Source organism: Heloderma suspectum, chromosome 2, assembly GCF_057233095.1.
Source record: "Heloderma suspectum isolate Gila_16-S chromosome 2, 16-S_ref, whole genome shotgun sequence".
Taxonomy (NCBI): domain Eukaryota; kingdom Metazoa; phylum Chordata; class Lepidosauria; order Squamata; family Helodermatidae; genus Heloderma; species Heloderma suspectum.
Window position 1 is genome coordinate 165,970,110 of NC_139459.1, and position 18,194 is coordinate 165,988,303.

At 45.3% G+C, this 18,194-nt stretch overlaps 1 protein-coding gene across 2 annotated transcripts in view; it reads left to right on the forward strand.

The window, feature by feature from the left end:
- Window positions 1-18,194, forward strand: part of LOC146353124 (A.superbus venom factor 1-like) — a 139,396-nt gene that overhangs the window by 78,012 nt on the left and 43,190 nt on the right. For both annotated transcript variants that reach the window (XM_084835752.1, XM_084835753.1), the window contains 5 exons: window positions 6,909-7,048; window positions 9,485-9,697; window positions 12,311-12,374; window positions 14,414-14,500; window positions 15,559-15,762. In XM_084835752.1, the coding sequence (XP_084691878.1) occupies window positions 6,909-7,048; window positions 9,485-9,697; window positions 12,311-12,374; window positions 14,414-14,500; window positions 15,559-15,762 (708 nt within the window). The remainder of the gene's footprint in view (window positions 1-6,908; window positions 7,049-9,484; window positions 9,698-12,310; window positions 12,375-14,413; window positions 14,501-15,558; window positions 15,763-18,194) is intronic.

Genomic DNA, 18,194 nt, shown 5'->3' on the forward strand with positions numbered 1-18,194 from the left:
GGAGTTTCACTCCACCCCCAGAAGTAGATTACTTCCCTTTCCCCTTCTTCCAGGTCTGTCCAGAAGCAATAGCTAATGTCCGCAGCAGTTGCTCATCAGCAAGAGGTAGGGGCCATAGAACTGCCCCCCTGCCCCTCTGAGCAACCATCAAGGAGGGCCTACACCAGGGAGATTTGCTATCTGCAATAGACCTCGTGGAGGCCTACCTCCATGTCCCCGTAGCTGTACAGCACATGAGACTTCTTCACTTTGTTTTCATGGGGTGCCACTGCCAATACAGGGCAGCGCCCTTCAGCCTGGCGTCAGCACCAAGAGCCTTCTCCAAGCTCATGCTGGTGGTGCTAGTTCACCTCCAGCTCAAGGCCGTTCACATCTACCCTTGCTTGTACAACCTTCATCTGAGGTCCCCATCACTGACAGAGACCCATTCAGATCTACAGATCACGCTGTCCAATTTCCAGGACCATTGGTTCGTAATACAATTCAAAAAGAGCCACTTCAAACACCCCCAGTCCCCATTCACTTGAGAGCAGTTCTAGATACCTCCAAGGGCATAATACTTTTAGCTCCAGACAGAATTTCCAAACTCAGTCAGATAGCAAAGCCCCTTCTTCAAGCACACCCAGTGGACCTTATATTTCTAGCACAAGCCCTTGAATCTCATGACTGAGACTCATGATGATGGGTCTCAGTCTGTTTTCCGCCTCCCAGCTGAGCAGAGCAGAGCAAGCTGCTCCAGCTGGTCCAGGGACTACAGAAGCAAGCAAGCTTCCAGAGAGCGAGTGACCAGAGCAAGTGAACAGGGGGAGCAAACAGGAGTTGGCCAAGGGAGTTGCAGTGGTAGAAGAGACAAAGGAGACAGAGGCTAAGAGGTAAATGGGCTGCAGGAAGCCCAGGGGGCTGCCCTTTATCCTTCTGTGTGGCTGTGAGCTCACCAGGTGCTTCTGAGAGATCCTACTGGATTGGGTGTGTGTGGCCTGAGTACTCCCAGCAGCTGAGTGGGCAGGAAGCTTCAGTCTGTTTCCTGCCTCCCAGCTGAGCAGAGCAGAGCATAGCAAGCTGCTCCGGCTGGTCCAGGGACTACAGAAGCAAGCAAGCTCCCAGAGAGCGAGTGAACAGGGGGAGCAAACAGGAGTTGGCCAGGGGAATTCGGCAGGGGAGGTCAAGGGGGAAGCCCCTAACATTTTTTTTCTTTTTTAACAAACTTTTTTTTTCATTTATTTGTCTTGTAACACACACTTCCACACCAGTGGGACTCTGCTTTTAACCTCTACTGAGTAGAGGAGCAGGCACAGTCTAGTCTAGAACAATCAGAAAGCTAGACACAAAAAGGGGAAAGAGGCTATGGAAGGACAAGACTCGCCAGTGGTGGTGACCTGCAAGGTGTGTGCAATGTTTGTTTTCTTGCCTGAGAACAACATGGCCTACACCTGCAACAAGTGCAAGTTGATCACGCTGCTGGAAGAAAAAGTAAGTGGACTGGAGCAGCAACTGTCGACCCTCCAGGGAATAAGAGAACACGAAGAGTTCTTGGACAGAATGGGGGAACTACAGCAGCAAAGGGAAGACCAGAAGCTTGAAGAGCAACAGCAGGATGAGGCAGAAGTGGGAAATGCTGAGGTGAGGAAAAATGGCGTAGAGGATACTCCTTGGAAAAGGGTGACAGTTAGGAGAAGAAGAACTAGATGCCACTCTGCACCAGTGGAAGCAGTGGAGCTGTGGAACCAATTCCAGGTACTTGCGGAAGAGACTGGAGGACAGCCTGCAGAGGAAGAATCACAGAGGAACCTACATGAGAGTGAGCAAGAGGCTGAAGGTCAGTCAAACAGAGGCAATGAAACCCAGGCCTACAACAACAAGAAGAGAAGAGTGGTAGTAGTGGGAGACTCCTTGCTGCGTGGGATCGAGACCCAAGTATGTCGCGAAGACCCGTGGACTCGCCAGGTATGTTGTCTCCTGGAAGGACAGATTAGAGATGTGACTGAAGGGTTGCCTGCACTCATAAAGCCCATTGACAGGTATCCCTTTCTTCTCATCCATGTGGGAACAAATGATACCGCCGAGCGGAGCTACGAAGAAATCACGTCAGAGTTTGAAGCTTTGGGAAGGAAACTCAAGAACTTTGGGGCCCAGATAGTTTTCTCATCCATCCTTCCAGTAGTTAGAAGAGGGATAGAAAGGGAACGAAAAATACTCTGGGTGAATGACTGGCTACGAAGGTGGTGCCAATAAGAGAGATTTGGATTCTGGGACCACGGGCTATACTTCTTGGAAGATGGGCTGCTGGCAAGGGATGGGTTGCACCTCACAAAGGATGGGAAGAATATGTTTGGCCACAGCATGAAGAACTTCATCAGGAGGGCTTTAAACTGAATCCTATGGGAAAGGGAGATATAAAGTTGGGGGTAACAATGGATGTAGGCTCATGCACTGCAACGGAGAGAACAGCTCTAATAGTGCCCAATAATAGTCTTCAGACACATGTAGGAGGAAAGCCAGACTATGAAGCACGTGGTCTTCGATGTCTATATACTAATGCCCAGAATATGGGAAACAAACAGAACGAACTTGAACTCTTAATACAGGAGGGAAATTATGACTTGATAGGTATAACTGAGACTTGACTGGAATACAGCAATTGAAGGATATAACTTGTTCAAAAAGAACAGGAGGAACAGAAAGGGAGCTGGGGTTGCACTGTATGTGAAAAATACATGTCTCTGCCCAGAAATACACGAGGATGAGCTTGGTAGCCCCATCGAGAGCATCTGGATCAAAATAAATGGAGCAAAGAATAAAAGGAACCTAATGGTCGGAGTCCACTACCAGCCACCCAATCAAGAAGACAAGGATGAAACTTTTGAAAAGCAAATAGCCAATGTTTTAAGGAAGCATGATGTAGTAGTAATGGGGGACTTCAATTTCGCTGATATTTGTTGGGAGACAAATTCTGCAAAACATGGCCCCTCCAGGAAATTCCTGACTTGTGTGGTGGATAACTTCCTCCTACAGAAAGTAGAGGAAGGAACTAGAGGATTGGCTATCCTTGACTTGATCCTAACCAACAGAGATGACTTAGTGGATAAAGTAGCAGTTACAGGAACTCTGGGGGAAAGCAACCATGTTGTACTTGAGTTCTTGGTTCTAAGGGAAGCAAAAGCCGAGTGTGGTCAAATGCGTACCTTGGATTTTAGGAAAGGTGATTTTGATAAACTTAGAACAATGATCAGTAAGGTCCCATGACAAGTGACCCTAACAAGAAAAGGAGTCCAAGATGGGTGGGAGCTTTTAAAAAAGGGAATTCTCAAGGCACAATTACGAACAATTCCAACAAGAAGACAAGGTGAAAGACAACAGAAGAAGCCAATGTGGCTTCACAAAAAGCTTAGAGATGACCTGAAAACAAAAAAGGGCACATAAAGGAAGTGGAAGGAAGGCCAAGTAACAAAGGAAGAGTACAGGCAGGTGGCACAGAATTGCAAGGATCGCGTCAGGAAGGCTAAAGCTGAGAATGAGCTGAGGTTAGCAAGGGATGCTAAAAACAACAAAAAGGCTTTCTTCAGCTACGTGCATAGTAAAAGGCAGAGGAAATAAATGGTTGTTCAGCTATTAAATAAGGATGGCATAACGATAACAGAAAGAAAAGGCAGAGGTGCTCAATTCTTACTTTGGCTCAGTCTTCTCCCAAAAGAGGGTCTATGACCCCCCTGGCAAAGGCGAAGTACAGGCTGAAGGGGCAGGACTGCAGCTTGAGATCGATAGCCATATGGTCAAGGAACACCTCATGACTTTGAATGAGTTCAAATCTCCAGGGCCAGATAAACTGCATCCTAGAGTAATGAACTGGCAGAAGAACTCTCAGAACCACTGTGTATTCTCTTTGAGAAATCATGGAGGATGGGTGAAGTGCCAGATGACTGGAGGAGGGCTAATGTTGTCCCTATCTTCAAAAAGGGTAAAAAGGAGGAACCTGGGAACTACAGACCAGTCAGTCTGACATCAATCCCTGGGAAAATTCTGGAGCAGATGATAAAGCAATCCATCTGGAAGCACCTTGGAAACAATGCCGTGATTACTTGAAGCCAACATGGATTTGTCAAGAACAAATCCTGCCAGACGAATCTGATCTCATTTTTTGATCAAGTAACCTCCCTTGTGGACCGTGAATGCTGTTGACATCATATACCTCGACTTCAGCAAAGCTTTCGACGAAGTGCCCCATGATAATCCTGATGAGCAAACTAGCTCAAAGTGGGCTAGATGAAACAACGATCCGGTGGATCCACAGTTGGCTACAGAATCAGACTCAAAGAGTGCTTATCAATAGGACCTTCTCAAACTGGGGAGAGATAACGAGTGGGGTACCTCAGGGCTCAGTCCTGGGCCCAGTGCTCTTCAACATTTTTATTAATGACTTGGAGGAGGAGGTGCAGGGAATGCTGATCAAATTTGCAGATGACACAAAATTGGGTGGGATAGCTAATACTTTGGAAGACAGAAACAAAATTCAAAGTGATCTTGATAGACTAGAGTGCTGGGCAGAAAACAACAGAATGAAATGTAATAGGAATAAATGCCAAGTTCTGTACCTAGGAAAAAGAAACCAAATGCACAGTTACAAGATGGAGGATATGTGGCTCAACCACACTACAAGTGAGAAGGATCTTGGAATTGTTGTAGATCACAAGCGGAATATGAGCCAACAATGTGATGTGGCTAAAGAAAAGGCAAATGCTATTTTGAGCTGCATTAATAGAAGCATCGCTTCCAAATCCCGGGAAGTACTAGTTCCCCTCTCCTCAGCACTGGTTAGGCCTCATCTGGAGTACTGTGTCCAGTTCTGGGCACCACACTTTAAGAAGGATGCAGACAAACTGGAGAGGGTTCAGAGGAGGGCAACAAAGATGATCAGGAGATTGGAAACAAAGCCCTATGAGGAGAGACTGAAAGAACTGGGCATGTTTAGCCGTGAGAAGAGAAGACTAAGGGGAGATACGATAACACTGTTCAAGTACTTGAAAGGTTGTCACAGAGCAGACAGCTAGGATCTCTTCTAGCTCATCCCAGAGTGCAGGACCCGGAATAATGGGCTCAAGTGACAGGAAGCCAGATTCCGGCTGAACATCAGGAAAAACGTCCTGACTGTTAGAGCAATACGACAATGGAACCAATTCCCTAGGGAGGTAGTGGGCTCTCCCACACTGGAGGCATTCGAGACGAGGCTGGACAGCCACCTGTCAGGGATGGTTTGACTTGGATTCCTGCACTGAGCAGGGGGTTGGACTCAATGGCCTTGTAGGCCTCTTCCAACCCTACTGTTCTATAATTCTGTGATTCTCCTATTCTCATCCCTGTGAGTGGGTCTGGCACTTCCCAGATGTTAGCAGAGCCAGCAAAAAACTGCCATAAAATAACTGATGAACATTGATGTTCTGATTCCCTGTTTGTTTGTTTCCATCCTTCTGCATTTGGGAAGAAGGCCTCCTGTACCACCCTTGCTAGGTGGTTCAAGGCATGGATATTTGCAGCCTATGGGATTACAAAATGACAACAGCTCCCTAAAGCTGCACACACTACAGCTCACTCCACCAAGACGGCAGCTGCCTCAGCGGTTTTTCTCTTCTATTGCGCCTTTAGTGGAGATCCGCAAGGCAGATACTTGGTCCTCACATCACACGTTCATTAAGTATTATAAACTAAACAAATATACTTTGGCTGAACCAGCCTTTGGACAAAGAGTATTACAATAGGTTCTCCCTCAGACTTAGGTTCAGCATGCTTTGGGGCCCACTTTATCGGAATAGTAGCTTTTGTACATCCCATGATGGATGTCTCCTTGCACTGGATGGGAATGGAAAGTTGGGTACTTACTGTGAAGTTCCATTTTGATTCAGTGCACAGGAGACATGCACACCACACCCTGTGGCAGGCTGAGCAATCTCATTAGTTACATTTTTCCAAAGGGAGTGTGCAAGTTCCTAAGAGAAGGGGTTTTGTTCTGTCTCTTCAGTTGTCTCTACGTTTTCTTCCTTCTTTGTTTCTGCTCCTCAATCACTACTGCACCTAAAAGCTCATCTGGAAAAAAGCAGGCTGGGAGGAGCCACAGAGGCCAGGACCAAGGCAAAAAGCCTGGTCACATGTCCCTTGCCTGTCCTGGGCAGTGGGAGGAGTAAACCTGTGATGGATGTCTCCTCCGCACTGAATTGGAATGGAACTTCATGGTAAGTTCCCAACTTTCCATTTCAAGCTCAGCCCTAGTTTCTTTCTTACGGTCTGTTTCTTGAGGATGTTACTTGTCCTTTGTGACTAGATAGTCCCTATGGCATCCATTTTGTGGTAGTGTCCATGACAGTTTCTCAGCTTTCCAAATGTGCCTATGCAGGCTCAGAAAGGTTACCTACCCTGGTCAAGAGCCAGGTCAAGGGTAGGTATGGTTGGGCACCTGCCGAGGGTCCAAATCCCATTTGACAGAGCCCATTGACAAGAGCCCCGTGACTTGCTGCTCTTCATCATCGCAACCAGCTTGTTCACCTGCATCTTGCTCTGACCCAGACAACAGTGGTGGTGAGAAGGAGGAGCAGTAGATGCCACTGCCTGCTTGCTCATTGGCTTTCCGTCTCTTAAGCAACCAAGTGGTAGCAGTGATGGAGAAAAAAGAGGAGGAGCAATAGCAGCAGGTGACAATGGCAGTGAGAAGGTAGACTCACGGAGGGAGGGGGCCCACTGAGAGTGCCTTGCCCAAGGGCCCTGCAGAACCTGGAACTGCCACTGGTCAGGAGAGTGGGGTGGGGACATGATGCCATGCTATAGTCTGCCATGGAAAACACCTAACGCCTTCTTTTAAAAAAAGAATAAGTGATTTGTTTTAATTTTCAACCTGCTTCCTTTCCCATTGACCTTCCTTGCAGGAATCTGCGTGGCTGAACCTTATGAGATAACAGTAATGAAGGACTTGCTTATCGATCTACAGCTGCCCAACTCAGTGGTGAGGAATGAACAAGTGGAGATTCGGGCTATTATTTACAACTCTATGGAGGGGGATATCAAGGTAAGCTTGGGGATTTTGACAGGGTTGTGTGTTTACAACTACGTGAAGTGGTCTATCAAGGTATGCTTTGGGTTTTTGACAGGATTAGGAAGTTTGTGCCATTTGTGATGCTAGGGACTCTACTGGATACTGTGGTGCAACTCGATAGTGCATAGCTATTCATGTATTTTACAAGTTGTGCTGCTCAGCATTGTCTGAGCTATTGCAAGGAATTCAGGAATGAAATTTCCTTACCTCACACTCATGAGAACTGGTATAGCTTAGTGGAGCTGTTGAGTCTCCCGTTCAAATCTTACCTCACATATGAACTGACTAGGTGGGCCTTAGGCAAACCTTTATTGCCTCAGCCTCAGTCCTGCCATCTGCAGAATGGAAGCGCACACTTCTCCAGGCATTGCAGACTTCAGGTGAGACGTTCATCCGAGAGCCAGCATTGTCTGATGTCAAAAGAAGATGGCTATGGCGAAAGGTTTTTTTTTAATCAATCTTTCAGTGTTGTGAGTACAAACTTACACAAGATTTGGAAGTAACACCTCATTGCAAGTGAGGTTTTGGAGAACACACCTTACTGTCAGTGGTGCCTCTAGCCACAGACCATTGGGTGGAGGTCCAAGGCCCCATAACCCGATGGCAACCCAGAGGGCCTGCAAAGAGATGGCAGCACTTGTGCACCAGCAGTGTATACAGTGTGCAAGCAAAGTGCTGCACCAAGAGCTAAGAATGCAGCTGCACACCATTTTACTTTAAATCAAGAGTGGCAGTGAGAATGGCAGCTAGTTCAGCCAGTCACGCTCCACTGAGCCCTTCACCTGCCCCTTCACTGCTCCACTGCTCTCATTGACCACATACTCTGGAGTAGGCAAGTTGGTGTCTTCCAGATGTTTTGGACAATAACTCCTGTAATCTCTGACCATTGGCTATGCTGGGTAGAGTTTATAGGAGTTGTAGTCCAAAACATCTGGAGGACACCTGCTTGCCTAGCCAGGTGGAGTCTTGGAGTGCCATCCAGCAAGAAGCAAAATCATGGTAATGCCCTTGATAGTTCCCATTCATTTCAGCGAGGGACTGTGCAGGAGAAATTTCTGCTGGATGGTTGCCTTTGATGGTTATTTGACTGGGAAGTTGCCAAAAGCTAGAAAAGACAAATGAAAACAAAGTAAAGCATATGTCTTTGGGGAAAGAGGAGTTTAAACACTCTCTGTCTGCAGTGGGCCAGAAATAGAAAACTGTGCATCCTAGAAACACAATGTTAAAATAAAAATGTTCCAGCTCTCATAGCAGAGTGATGAAGAGACACCAGCCATTCAGAAGGAGACTGTCTTCCTTGTCTGAAGAGGTGATCACTATGATAAGCATATTCAAAAGAGACTGAATGCTGATCAGACTGGCTGGATTAGTTTTAACTTCATAGCTTACTAGGGTGAGGGACTATTTAGCAAGTAGACATGATAGAGGTGTACAAAATTATGCGTGGTGTGGAGAAAATGGATAGGCAGACATTTTTTCTCCTTCTTTTATATTACTAGAACCTGGGGTCATCCCATGAAGCTGATTGGTGGGAGATTCAGGACAGATAGAAGGAAGTACTTCTTCACACTGCGTGTAGTTGAACTGTGGAATTCGCTACCACAGGATGTAGTGATGGCCATCAATTCGGATGGCTTTAAATGGGGTTTGGACAAATTCATGGAGGATAAGGCCATCAGTGGCTACTAGTCACGATGGCTATATGTTACCTCCAGTATCAGAAGCAGTACACCTATGCGCACCAGTTGCTAGGGAACATGACTGGAAAAGTGCTGTTGCACTCATGTCCTGCTTGTGGGATTCCCGTGAGCAGCTGGTTGGCCACTGTATGAACAGAACTAGGTGGACCTTTGTTCTGATCCAGCATGGCTCTTCTTATGTTCTTAAGTAGCTTGCCAAATGCCACCATTGCCTTGTGTATGGTAAGGTACACCAGGGCAAGCCGACTGGTCAAGATTTGTGGGGCGGGGGCGGGGGGGAGCTGGACAATTGCCTGTTATCTACAGTTCCAACATTTTAAGAGTGGCCGAGGCTGTTTGGAACTGTTTTCACTGTCCTTAAAGCACATATACCTTTTTCCAGTCCTGGAGTGAGCTCTGGGGGGTGGGGGTAGAAAATGCTCTTGTTAGCTTTCAGGGTGAACTGTGGAAAAGCCAATTCCCCATCCTCTGATATTGATATTAATAGTGAGCTAACAACTGGCTAGTGCCTGTGACATCATCAACTTACTTCAACATACCTCTTGTCAGTCCCTGAAGATTAAAAAATATATAAAATAAGGATAAAATTATATGTATGTATACTTATATCTATATGTATAATCAATTGTATGCCTCTCTCCTCTGTATGTGTATATTTACATTGCCAGGTCAGAACGTATGGATCACCTCCTCCAATCTTTTTCCTCAGGTGCGGGTGGACTTGATACACAACCCGGCCTTCTGCAGCGCTTCCACTGCCAACAAAAGACACCAACAGGTGTTCACAATTAAAAGACAATCCTCCAGGGCTGTCCCATTTGTGATTGTCCCGCTGGAGCTGGGATTGCATGTCATTGAGGTCAAAGCAGCTGTCTGGGGACAGCATGTATCTGATGGTGTGAAGAAGCAGCTGAGGGTTGTGGTATGTAACAAGTTAGATGCTCTGATGCCTCTTGGGGGGAATCTCCACGGCGACGGGTTTAGTTCGCTCTCCCACTTTGTTGCGGTTTTTACTGGAGCTGAAGCTGCAGAGAGCCTGTTCCCACCCTCCGACTCTCACCTTGTTCCGCCCTTTCTGCTTTCTCTGGCCAGTGTGTGTGTTAGCACCTCCACCCTCCCCAACCTATGTCCAACCCTCCCCACCCAATATTTAGAAATTTATTTTCCCTATAAACCACAATAGCACAATAGCGCAATAGCAACAGGACTAAATGTGCAGCAGCGACCCCTCACATTACATACTAGTGAGGACACTCAATCACTTAATCACTTTAGGTAGCCTTTAACATTCTTTAACATTCCCCTCCCTTCTGTGCATGTTTACTGCAAAATTGGGGTGGGGTGGGAGCTAGAAATGGGGGACATTGCAATCCTATGTATCTCTACTCAGACGTAAGCCCCATTGGGTTCAGTAGGGCTTCATCCCCTGTGAGAATTGCAGCCAACATCTGAGAAGCAAAAAGAGGAACATTTGATAGTGGTGGTCGTGGTGATAGTAGTAGTAAGGAGGAGGAGGAGGAGAAGAATCCCTTCCAAAATGGGCACACTGAAATCTGAATTTGAAGACTGAATTTGAAGCAGATTGCTGGGATGTGGCAAAATTGGGGTTTGGCGGGGGAGCTCTGGAGGATTGGGTTCACAAAGAAGTCTTCGAATTCAGATTTTAGCTTGCCCATTTTGGGATTCTCTTCATCAACATCATCATCATATGTTCCCTTTTTGTTTCTCAGAACTCCTCTGGGAGATGTTGGCTGCAATTCTAATCCCACTTACACAGGAGGAAGCCCCATTGAATCCAGTGGGGCTTACTTCTGAGTAGAGATGCATAGGATTGCAATGTTCCCCATCTCTAGCTCCCCGCTCAGTTTCGCCTCAACCCAGCAATCTGCTGTGGAGTTACTGCTCTCCACCCCATTTTCCCCATGTGTGCACTTTGAACCTATGAGCTGTTGAATCTAGGCAGCATGCTGAGGCCATCACCTGTTTTCTAGTGTTTGCAATCTGTAATTCCTCACTCTGGTTTATCATCTAGCAGACTGGTAAGAGCATGATCTGGGTTGAGCAAGCTTATCTGGCATGTGTGACTGAAACCTGGTTGGGTGAAGAGGGTAGCAACTGTTCCCCAGTAACTGTTCCCCACTTACTGGGGAAAAATACAATACTGCCTTTGTATTGGAGGTAGCATATTGCCATTCTCCCAGTTTCGAGAGATCCTTTTGGAGCTCTTTGCAATCCCTTTTTGTTTGAACCACCTTAGATAATTTGGTGTCATCAGCAAACTTGGCTACCTCACTACTCTCTCCTAATTGCAGATCATTAAAGCATTGGTCTCAAATACAGATCCCTGTGGGACCCCACTGTTTACATCCCTCAATTGAAAGAATGAATCATTTATTCCTATGCTCTGCTTTCTGTTCTTTAACAAGTTACTGATCCATGTATATATCCTTACTTTTTCCCTTTGCCTAGCAAGCGCTAATGACGTTGCACTAGAGTTGGTTTACGCTAGTGCTCTAACATAATTGGATACTGCCTATAGTCCTTAAAGCCTTAACGTCTTGATTTGAACTGCTAAAGATCATCTCGCTAAGACTGCTTTCCCTCAGGGCGGCCATCCTCATGGCAATCACATCAACCTGAAGGACATTGGAATGGATTTCACTCTTGATCATGGATCAGCTATGTGTGTTCCATAGGAAAGAGTAATCCCTAAACACTGCAGATGAAACACCTTTGCTTCTTTGGAGGTAGCCTTGTGCGAGAACAGTGCTACAGCATGTTCTTTCTCCCTCGTAGTTTCAGCCATTGTCACCTTCTCTAGACATTAGGTTATCTTGTGCACATGTACAGCATAGCCTGGAACTGAAGATATGCTGGCACTGCTGGCTCTCTGTCCTGCACACTCCAGTTTGTTTATGCAAGGCCTGATCGGCGAGGGGATTCTTTTCTGTCTTTTTCTTTCTCTGTCTTGAGCTCAGCTATGGGATGGAACTGGGTGGAGTCTAGCAGCACCAAGCCTCAAAACAAAAATCACATGATCCCTCCCTTCCTGGGCAGTAGAGGGAGGTCACCCATTGATGGGTACCTCCGTCACACTGAGCCAGAGAGAGCCTTCATGGTAAGTGTGCAACGTTCAGTTCTCTTTGTGGGTTATGCCAGTTTGCTAGAACATCAGTGATATAACATCAGGACTGATAAAGTCTTGTAGGAATGGAAACTTGAGGAATATCCAGCCCTGGTGGCAAAACCCCCCATTAAGGACAGATGGGTCCTATCTGTGGAAAATGACCATAGATTCCTAGTCAAGATGGTTACAATGATGACTTAGCTACTGGGAAGTGATGGGGCTGACCTGAATCTCCTCCCATGATGTATTCAGACACATTGAACCACACTGCTTTTATATCAGAAACAGATCTGATGCGTTTGTGTTTCCATGTTGTCATTCTGAGTTGCTCTTTGCTGTCATGTTAACTAGTTTTATTTGTGGTGAGACTCTCATAAAGGGCAGTTCATGTTCTTTCTTCCTTACCAGCCTGAAGGATTGCAGAGAAAGCTTGTAGAAGTCATTGAGTTGAATCCAACTGAAAAAGGAATCAGTGAGTAACAGTTAGTCGCCCTCCTCCAGTTCTTCCCATTTTATTCTTCCTTGAGCTCTGTGAAGGCCTCTCTCTATTGCTCAACCCCTTCACCCACTTTGCTTTAATGTTTCCAGACAAAACCGGTATAATTTTCTTTGGAAAATTTCAGATGGGAGTTCTTTTAGTTTGGGAAGATGGTTGTGGGCACACAGAAAGGCATGCACATGCAAGGGGAGGAAACAGAGCTCAGTGGAAGAGCACATACTTTGCATGCAGAAGACTGGAGGCTGCGTTCCATGGCATCTCTAGCAGGTGATGGGGAAAGACCTCGGCCCTGGGCAGGCGCTGAGACAGAATAGGCAACACTGGACTATATGGACAAAGACTCTAATCTTAGTCTGATCTGGTATCCTATTTTCGTAAGGCTATTGTATTGGGCACCACTGAAAACCGAACTTTAAAATGCAGAAACCCTGTTCTGTAGGGCTTTGCTCTTAGGACCAGACATTTCTTTGCCCTTGGCCAGACTTAGAATATTTGTGCTCCTCACCCTTCCAAACTTTGAGCAAAAGTGCCAGTTGTAAAATCGTTACACTTGTGCTGCAATTGCCATCATTCTTTAGGTCACTCTTTCTTTAGGTGGTGTCTATGTCACATTAGCCCCTTTCACATGCTACTTACATGAAAGGGTATCACATGATGACTGTGGCTATGCTGTGTATTGACTGCAGACATCTGAAGAGGAGGCCCGCTGCTCCTGTGTAGGGGCTCCGCGCGATTGGTATGTCCGTGCAATGGTTATGAGCAGGGCCCATGGCGTGCCCCTGCAATATGGTTATTACATGATATCCCTTCATGTGAGTGATACATAAAAGGGGCTAATGCCAACGTTATTACATCCTAGCATTATTGGGTTTTCTTCCTGTGATTTTTCGGATCTGATTTGTGACAATTTTGTGTGCATGCTGAAGTGCAGTTGCAACACCAGTGTGGACAAACCAAATATGAGTGAGGCTTTTCAGGACGACTGCTCTTTAAATTGAAAGCTTTCTGTTTGCAGGTTCCAGCTCATTTTATTGCTGTGCTACTCATCTTGGCTACAGAATTAGTATTTTGCTACACTGGAAACAAAAGTAGGCAATACTGGACTGAACATTTTGGCTCAGCTCTAACTGCAGATTCACACAGCCTTCATCCAGCAGCAGACGTGGTTGAGGCCCTCAGGTGCATTCCAGCCTAGGATTGTGTAGCAGCAGATAGGCTTAAGAGAGACTCTAATCACACAGCGATGTATAGCTGATTTATTATACTCCATCCCCTTCTATTCTTTTGTTTTGTATACAATACCTTAAATTGTATATTGAATACCTCCTTGTTAAAGAAATCCTTGTCAGTAAACATTTTCACTTTCTTTAAGATTTTATTCATTGTTCAAAGTTTCATAGCAGTGTTTTGGTGGGCAGATGAAATTTAAAAAACTGGACTACTTGTACGCAACTGGACAGTTTACATTAATAATACTTTTGGTAGAACTAGCAACTTTTTCAGAGATCACAATCCTATGCAAGCCCCATTGAACCTACTAGGACTTATATCTGTGCAAGCTAGAGTAGCAGTAGTACTTTCATGAACAATTCTTTTTAAAACAATCTTCCATTTAAAACCATCATTTTTAAAACAATCTACCATTTGTTAATTAGGAAGCTTGAATTCTGTGGCAGCAATGTAAGGGTTACTGTATTCTGTCACATGTTCTTCCAGGTGAGGGGATGCCCTTTGATGGGCAAAAGGATACTGGGCTATCTCCCAGAAACCCCTGTAAGATCACATGCACACCCCATTAAGTCTGAATAATCTGTGTGCACATGTACATGGATTATATGCACATTGAACTTAATGTGTGATGAACACCCCTAGTCTTGGATTAACTGGCTGTGTGGAACCTCTGTTTAATTTTGTAGAAAAGCAATACTGAAGCCACACTAAAGGATTTTAATATGGAAGTAACTGGTGTTTCTACTTCCATGTAATTTTCCTTCTTTTCCTACCTTTTTCAGATGGAGTTCAGGAACAGCTTGTCAACGCCAGTATTTTAGAAGATTTGGTTCCTGGCACAGAAACTAACATCAAAATTAGCATTCTAGGTAAGAGCCAGTTACTTTAAATTATTTATTTATTTATTTATTTATTTCTAAATAAATAAATAAATAAATTAAAGAGCCAGTTACTTTAAAGTACATCACTCTAGGACTGTAGAACTGAACAGGATCAAACCCCCATCAGTCCAATCCTTGCTGCTACCCATCAGCAATAGGAATGCACTCAATGCATTTCCATTCTGAATGGATGGAATATACAGCAGGGCCTTCTTTACTTATCTCAGTGAGAGTGGAGGTGAGCAAAACCATTCTCACAGATGCAGTGGCTCCATCCTGCTAAAGGATAACAAGGGAACAACCAGCTCACATTGCTCCAAAGGAAGTGTTGGTGGAAGAGGAAGTAAAATTGCAGCTGGTACAGAACTCGGCGGCTCGCCTGATTAAAGGCAGCCGCCGGCGAGATCACATCACTCCAGTGCTGAAGGAGTTGCACTGGTTACCAGTTGTTTTCTGGGCCAAATTCAAGGTGTTGGTTTTGACCTTTAAAACCCTATATGGTTCCGGCCCAGCCTATCTTAAGGAGCGCCTCCAGCAGCACCAGACAGGCCGCTTAACAAGATCAACCTCGGATGGCCTTCTCTCTGTCCCATCAGCCAGGACAGCTAGACTGGTGGGGACGAGGGAGAGGGCCTTTTCTGTGGTGGCCCCCACTCTGTGGAACTCCCTCCCTAGGGAACTCCGTCATGCCCCCTCTTTAATGAGCTTCCGTCGTGCATTAAAAACGTTGTTGTTCAGGCAGGCATTTGGGGTGGGTTAGGGTATTTTAGAAAATGTTTTTATTGTAGAATTTTATTGTTTTAAACTGTTTTTATTGTATGTTGTACATCGCCCAGAGTGGCTGGGTGACCAGCCAGATGGGCGATTAATACATTTAATAATAAATAAAAGAATAAATAAATAAAAATGAGTTGGGGGGTGGGGAAGTAGTTCTGCAAAGGACTGTGGATGCTCAGCATTTTGCAAGAGCAAGATCACAAGCCACACATCTTTCACTGCCTTCCTTCATGCTTGAAATAAGACATTGCCATCCTTTTCATGGTCAGGAGACCCCGAGACTCAGATTGTTGCAGACTTGATCGATGGGAGCAAACTCAATCATCTCATCGTAACCCCTTCTGGCAATGGGGAGCAGAACATGATCAGCATGACACGATCAGTTATCGCCACCTTCTATCTCGACAGCACAGGGCAATGGGAGAAGATTGGTTTGGATCGCAGGCCTGTTGCAGTCGAGCAGATCATGCAAGGTAAAGCAAGCTGGTGTCTCTGGACTTGTTCTACCTCCAACTGATGCAAAGCTATGTCAGTGGGTCCTAGATTTATTCATCCATAATCTGGCTGATGTTAGGATCCTTCCAGATCAAAGAACATTGGAACACTATTTATTTATTTATTTATTCATTCATTCATTCATTCATTTCATTTCTATACCACCCAATAGCCGAAGCTCTCTGGGCGGTTCACAAAAATTTAAACCAAACGGCACACAATAAAACAATTTAAAATATATAGAACATTAAAACCACAGTATGACAATACAACCACAATAAAATCTAGCAGCAATGCAGGAATTTAAAATACAGATTTAAAACAGCAAAGTGAAAAGTCTAGAAAGCTAAAATGCTAAATGCCTGGGAAAATGAAAAGGTGCATTCACCTGGCGCCGAAAGGAATACAATGTAGGTGCATTCTTAACTGGCTGCAACAGCTCATTTTCTCACAGGATGGGTATCTGCCTAGTTAAGGGTGGGGATGTGCAAACAAGCAAAACCCAAGCTCGTCAAAGTTCTCCAAATTCCACCTTGAAGCTTGTTCCATTTTGCATCCATATCAGTTTATGATCTTTACTTCTTTTCTTTTTGCATGAATATTCATGCATGTTTTCATGCATATTTTTTCAAAATGTACACATCAATTCCATGCATATTTGGAATAGGCACAGAATATACACATTCTTCTCCCATTGATTAAAGCATGCTTGTGCGTGTTTTTCAAAAGTACAGATTTTTTCATGTGTGTTTTTCAAATGTATGCATGCTATCAAACTCTTTTTTGGTGGTCTGCAAATCATATTGCAAGCCTGGAAATGTGCGGACCAACTGCAGATTGTGCTCAAGTCTGTGTTTGGGTTGGGAGATGAGAACTAGATAAATCCTTATCAAAACTGAACTGTTTCCAAATCCCGGGAAGTACTAGTTCCCCTCTACTCAGCACTGGTTAGGCCTCATCTGGAGTACTGTGTCCAGTTCTGGGCACCACACTTTAGATGCAGACAAACTGGAGAGGCTTCAGAGGAAGTCAACAAAGATGATTGGGGGCTGGAAACCAAGCCTTATGAGGAGAGACTGAAAGAACTGGGAATGTTTAGCCTTGAGAAGAGAAGACCGAGGGGAGATAGGATAGTGCTGTTCAAGTACTTAAAAGGTTGTCACAGAGAAGAAGCACAGGATCTCTTTTCAATCATCTCAGAGTACAGGACACGGAATAATGGGCTCAAGTGACAGGAAGCCAGATTCCATCTGTGACTCTATGAAACTAATTTATCATACATCCCTAGCTAAGGGTTCTAATTCCCTTTTAGGCGGGTGATGATGACCTCTGATAAAAACCTAAATCCAAACTAACTGAGTTGTCACAATACCCTTTTATAAGGAAGGTTTTGATATTCTGGAGGATTTTGAGATACCAAGATGGAAAACTTGATGTGCAGGAATCACGCTTGCTGGTGCATGGGCAGAGCATCCAAATAAGAACTGCCTTTAGTTCCTTTCAGTAGCTCAACTGGTATAGTCTGAACTATAAAACAGAATGGAATTGCCATGCTGAGAGATCCAGGCTCTCTTCACACCTGGCATTTTATCCCACTACAAACCGTTCCTTTTGATTCCAGTTCCTTTCTGGGATTTACACTGGCCCTGTATACAGGCATCTCTCATAGCGCATTATATCTTTTCATGGCTGGGCTGAGCTGCATGGAACAATCAGGACAGAAGGGGGCTGCTGGCTCCATACCCCCTCCCACCCCTGATCATTGGTTTCTGTAACATGGTTGATGGCTCCCACCCCATCCCTCCACTCCTCCACAGCAGGAGGGGAGTCGGAAGTGATCTGGATAGCAGACTATGGGAACTGGTCCCCTCCTTCCCTCGAGGGAGCTGCTAGTCCTTCTCTGCTAAATATGTCAGTGTGTGATGGAATTAAATGCAGTATATTGCTTGCACTACTGAGTTGGAAGGGTATACTGATTTCCAGGTTCCCAACTACAGATGTAAGAAATCCACAAATGGACTTTTATACAGTCAATGCACCAGGCCATCCCTAGCAGCAGCAGCACCTCAGGCAACCCCCCCCCCCCACCTCAGGCAACCACTTAACAGGGACACTTTCTTCATTAGAACCAGATTGCTCTCCTCCGCCCGGCTGTAGTTGCTCTTCCCCCTTATTCTGGCTTCCCAACAACCCTGCAAGGTGGGCTAGGAGAAGAGATAGTGGCTGACTAGGTGGGAGGGAGTACTGTGGAAAACCACCGCAGCATTACTGCCTTACCTAAAACCACACCGGAAAAGGAAACTATTAAAAATGACAATTCCAAGCTCTGCATGATGGATTTATTCAGGGGAAGAGAAAAGGCACTTTAATACCCACTGAAATCCTAACTGTCAAGCATTTCTCCTGCATG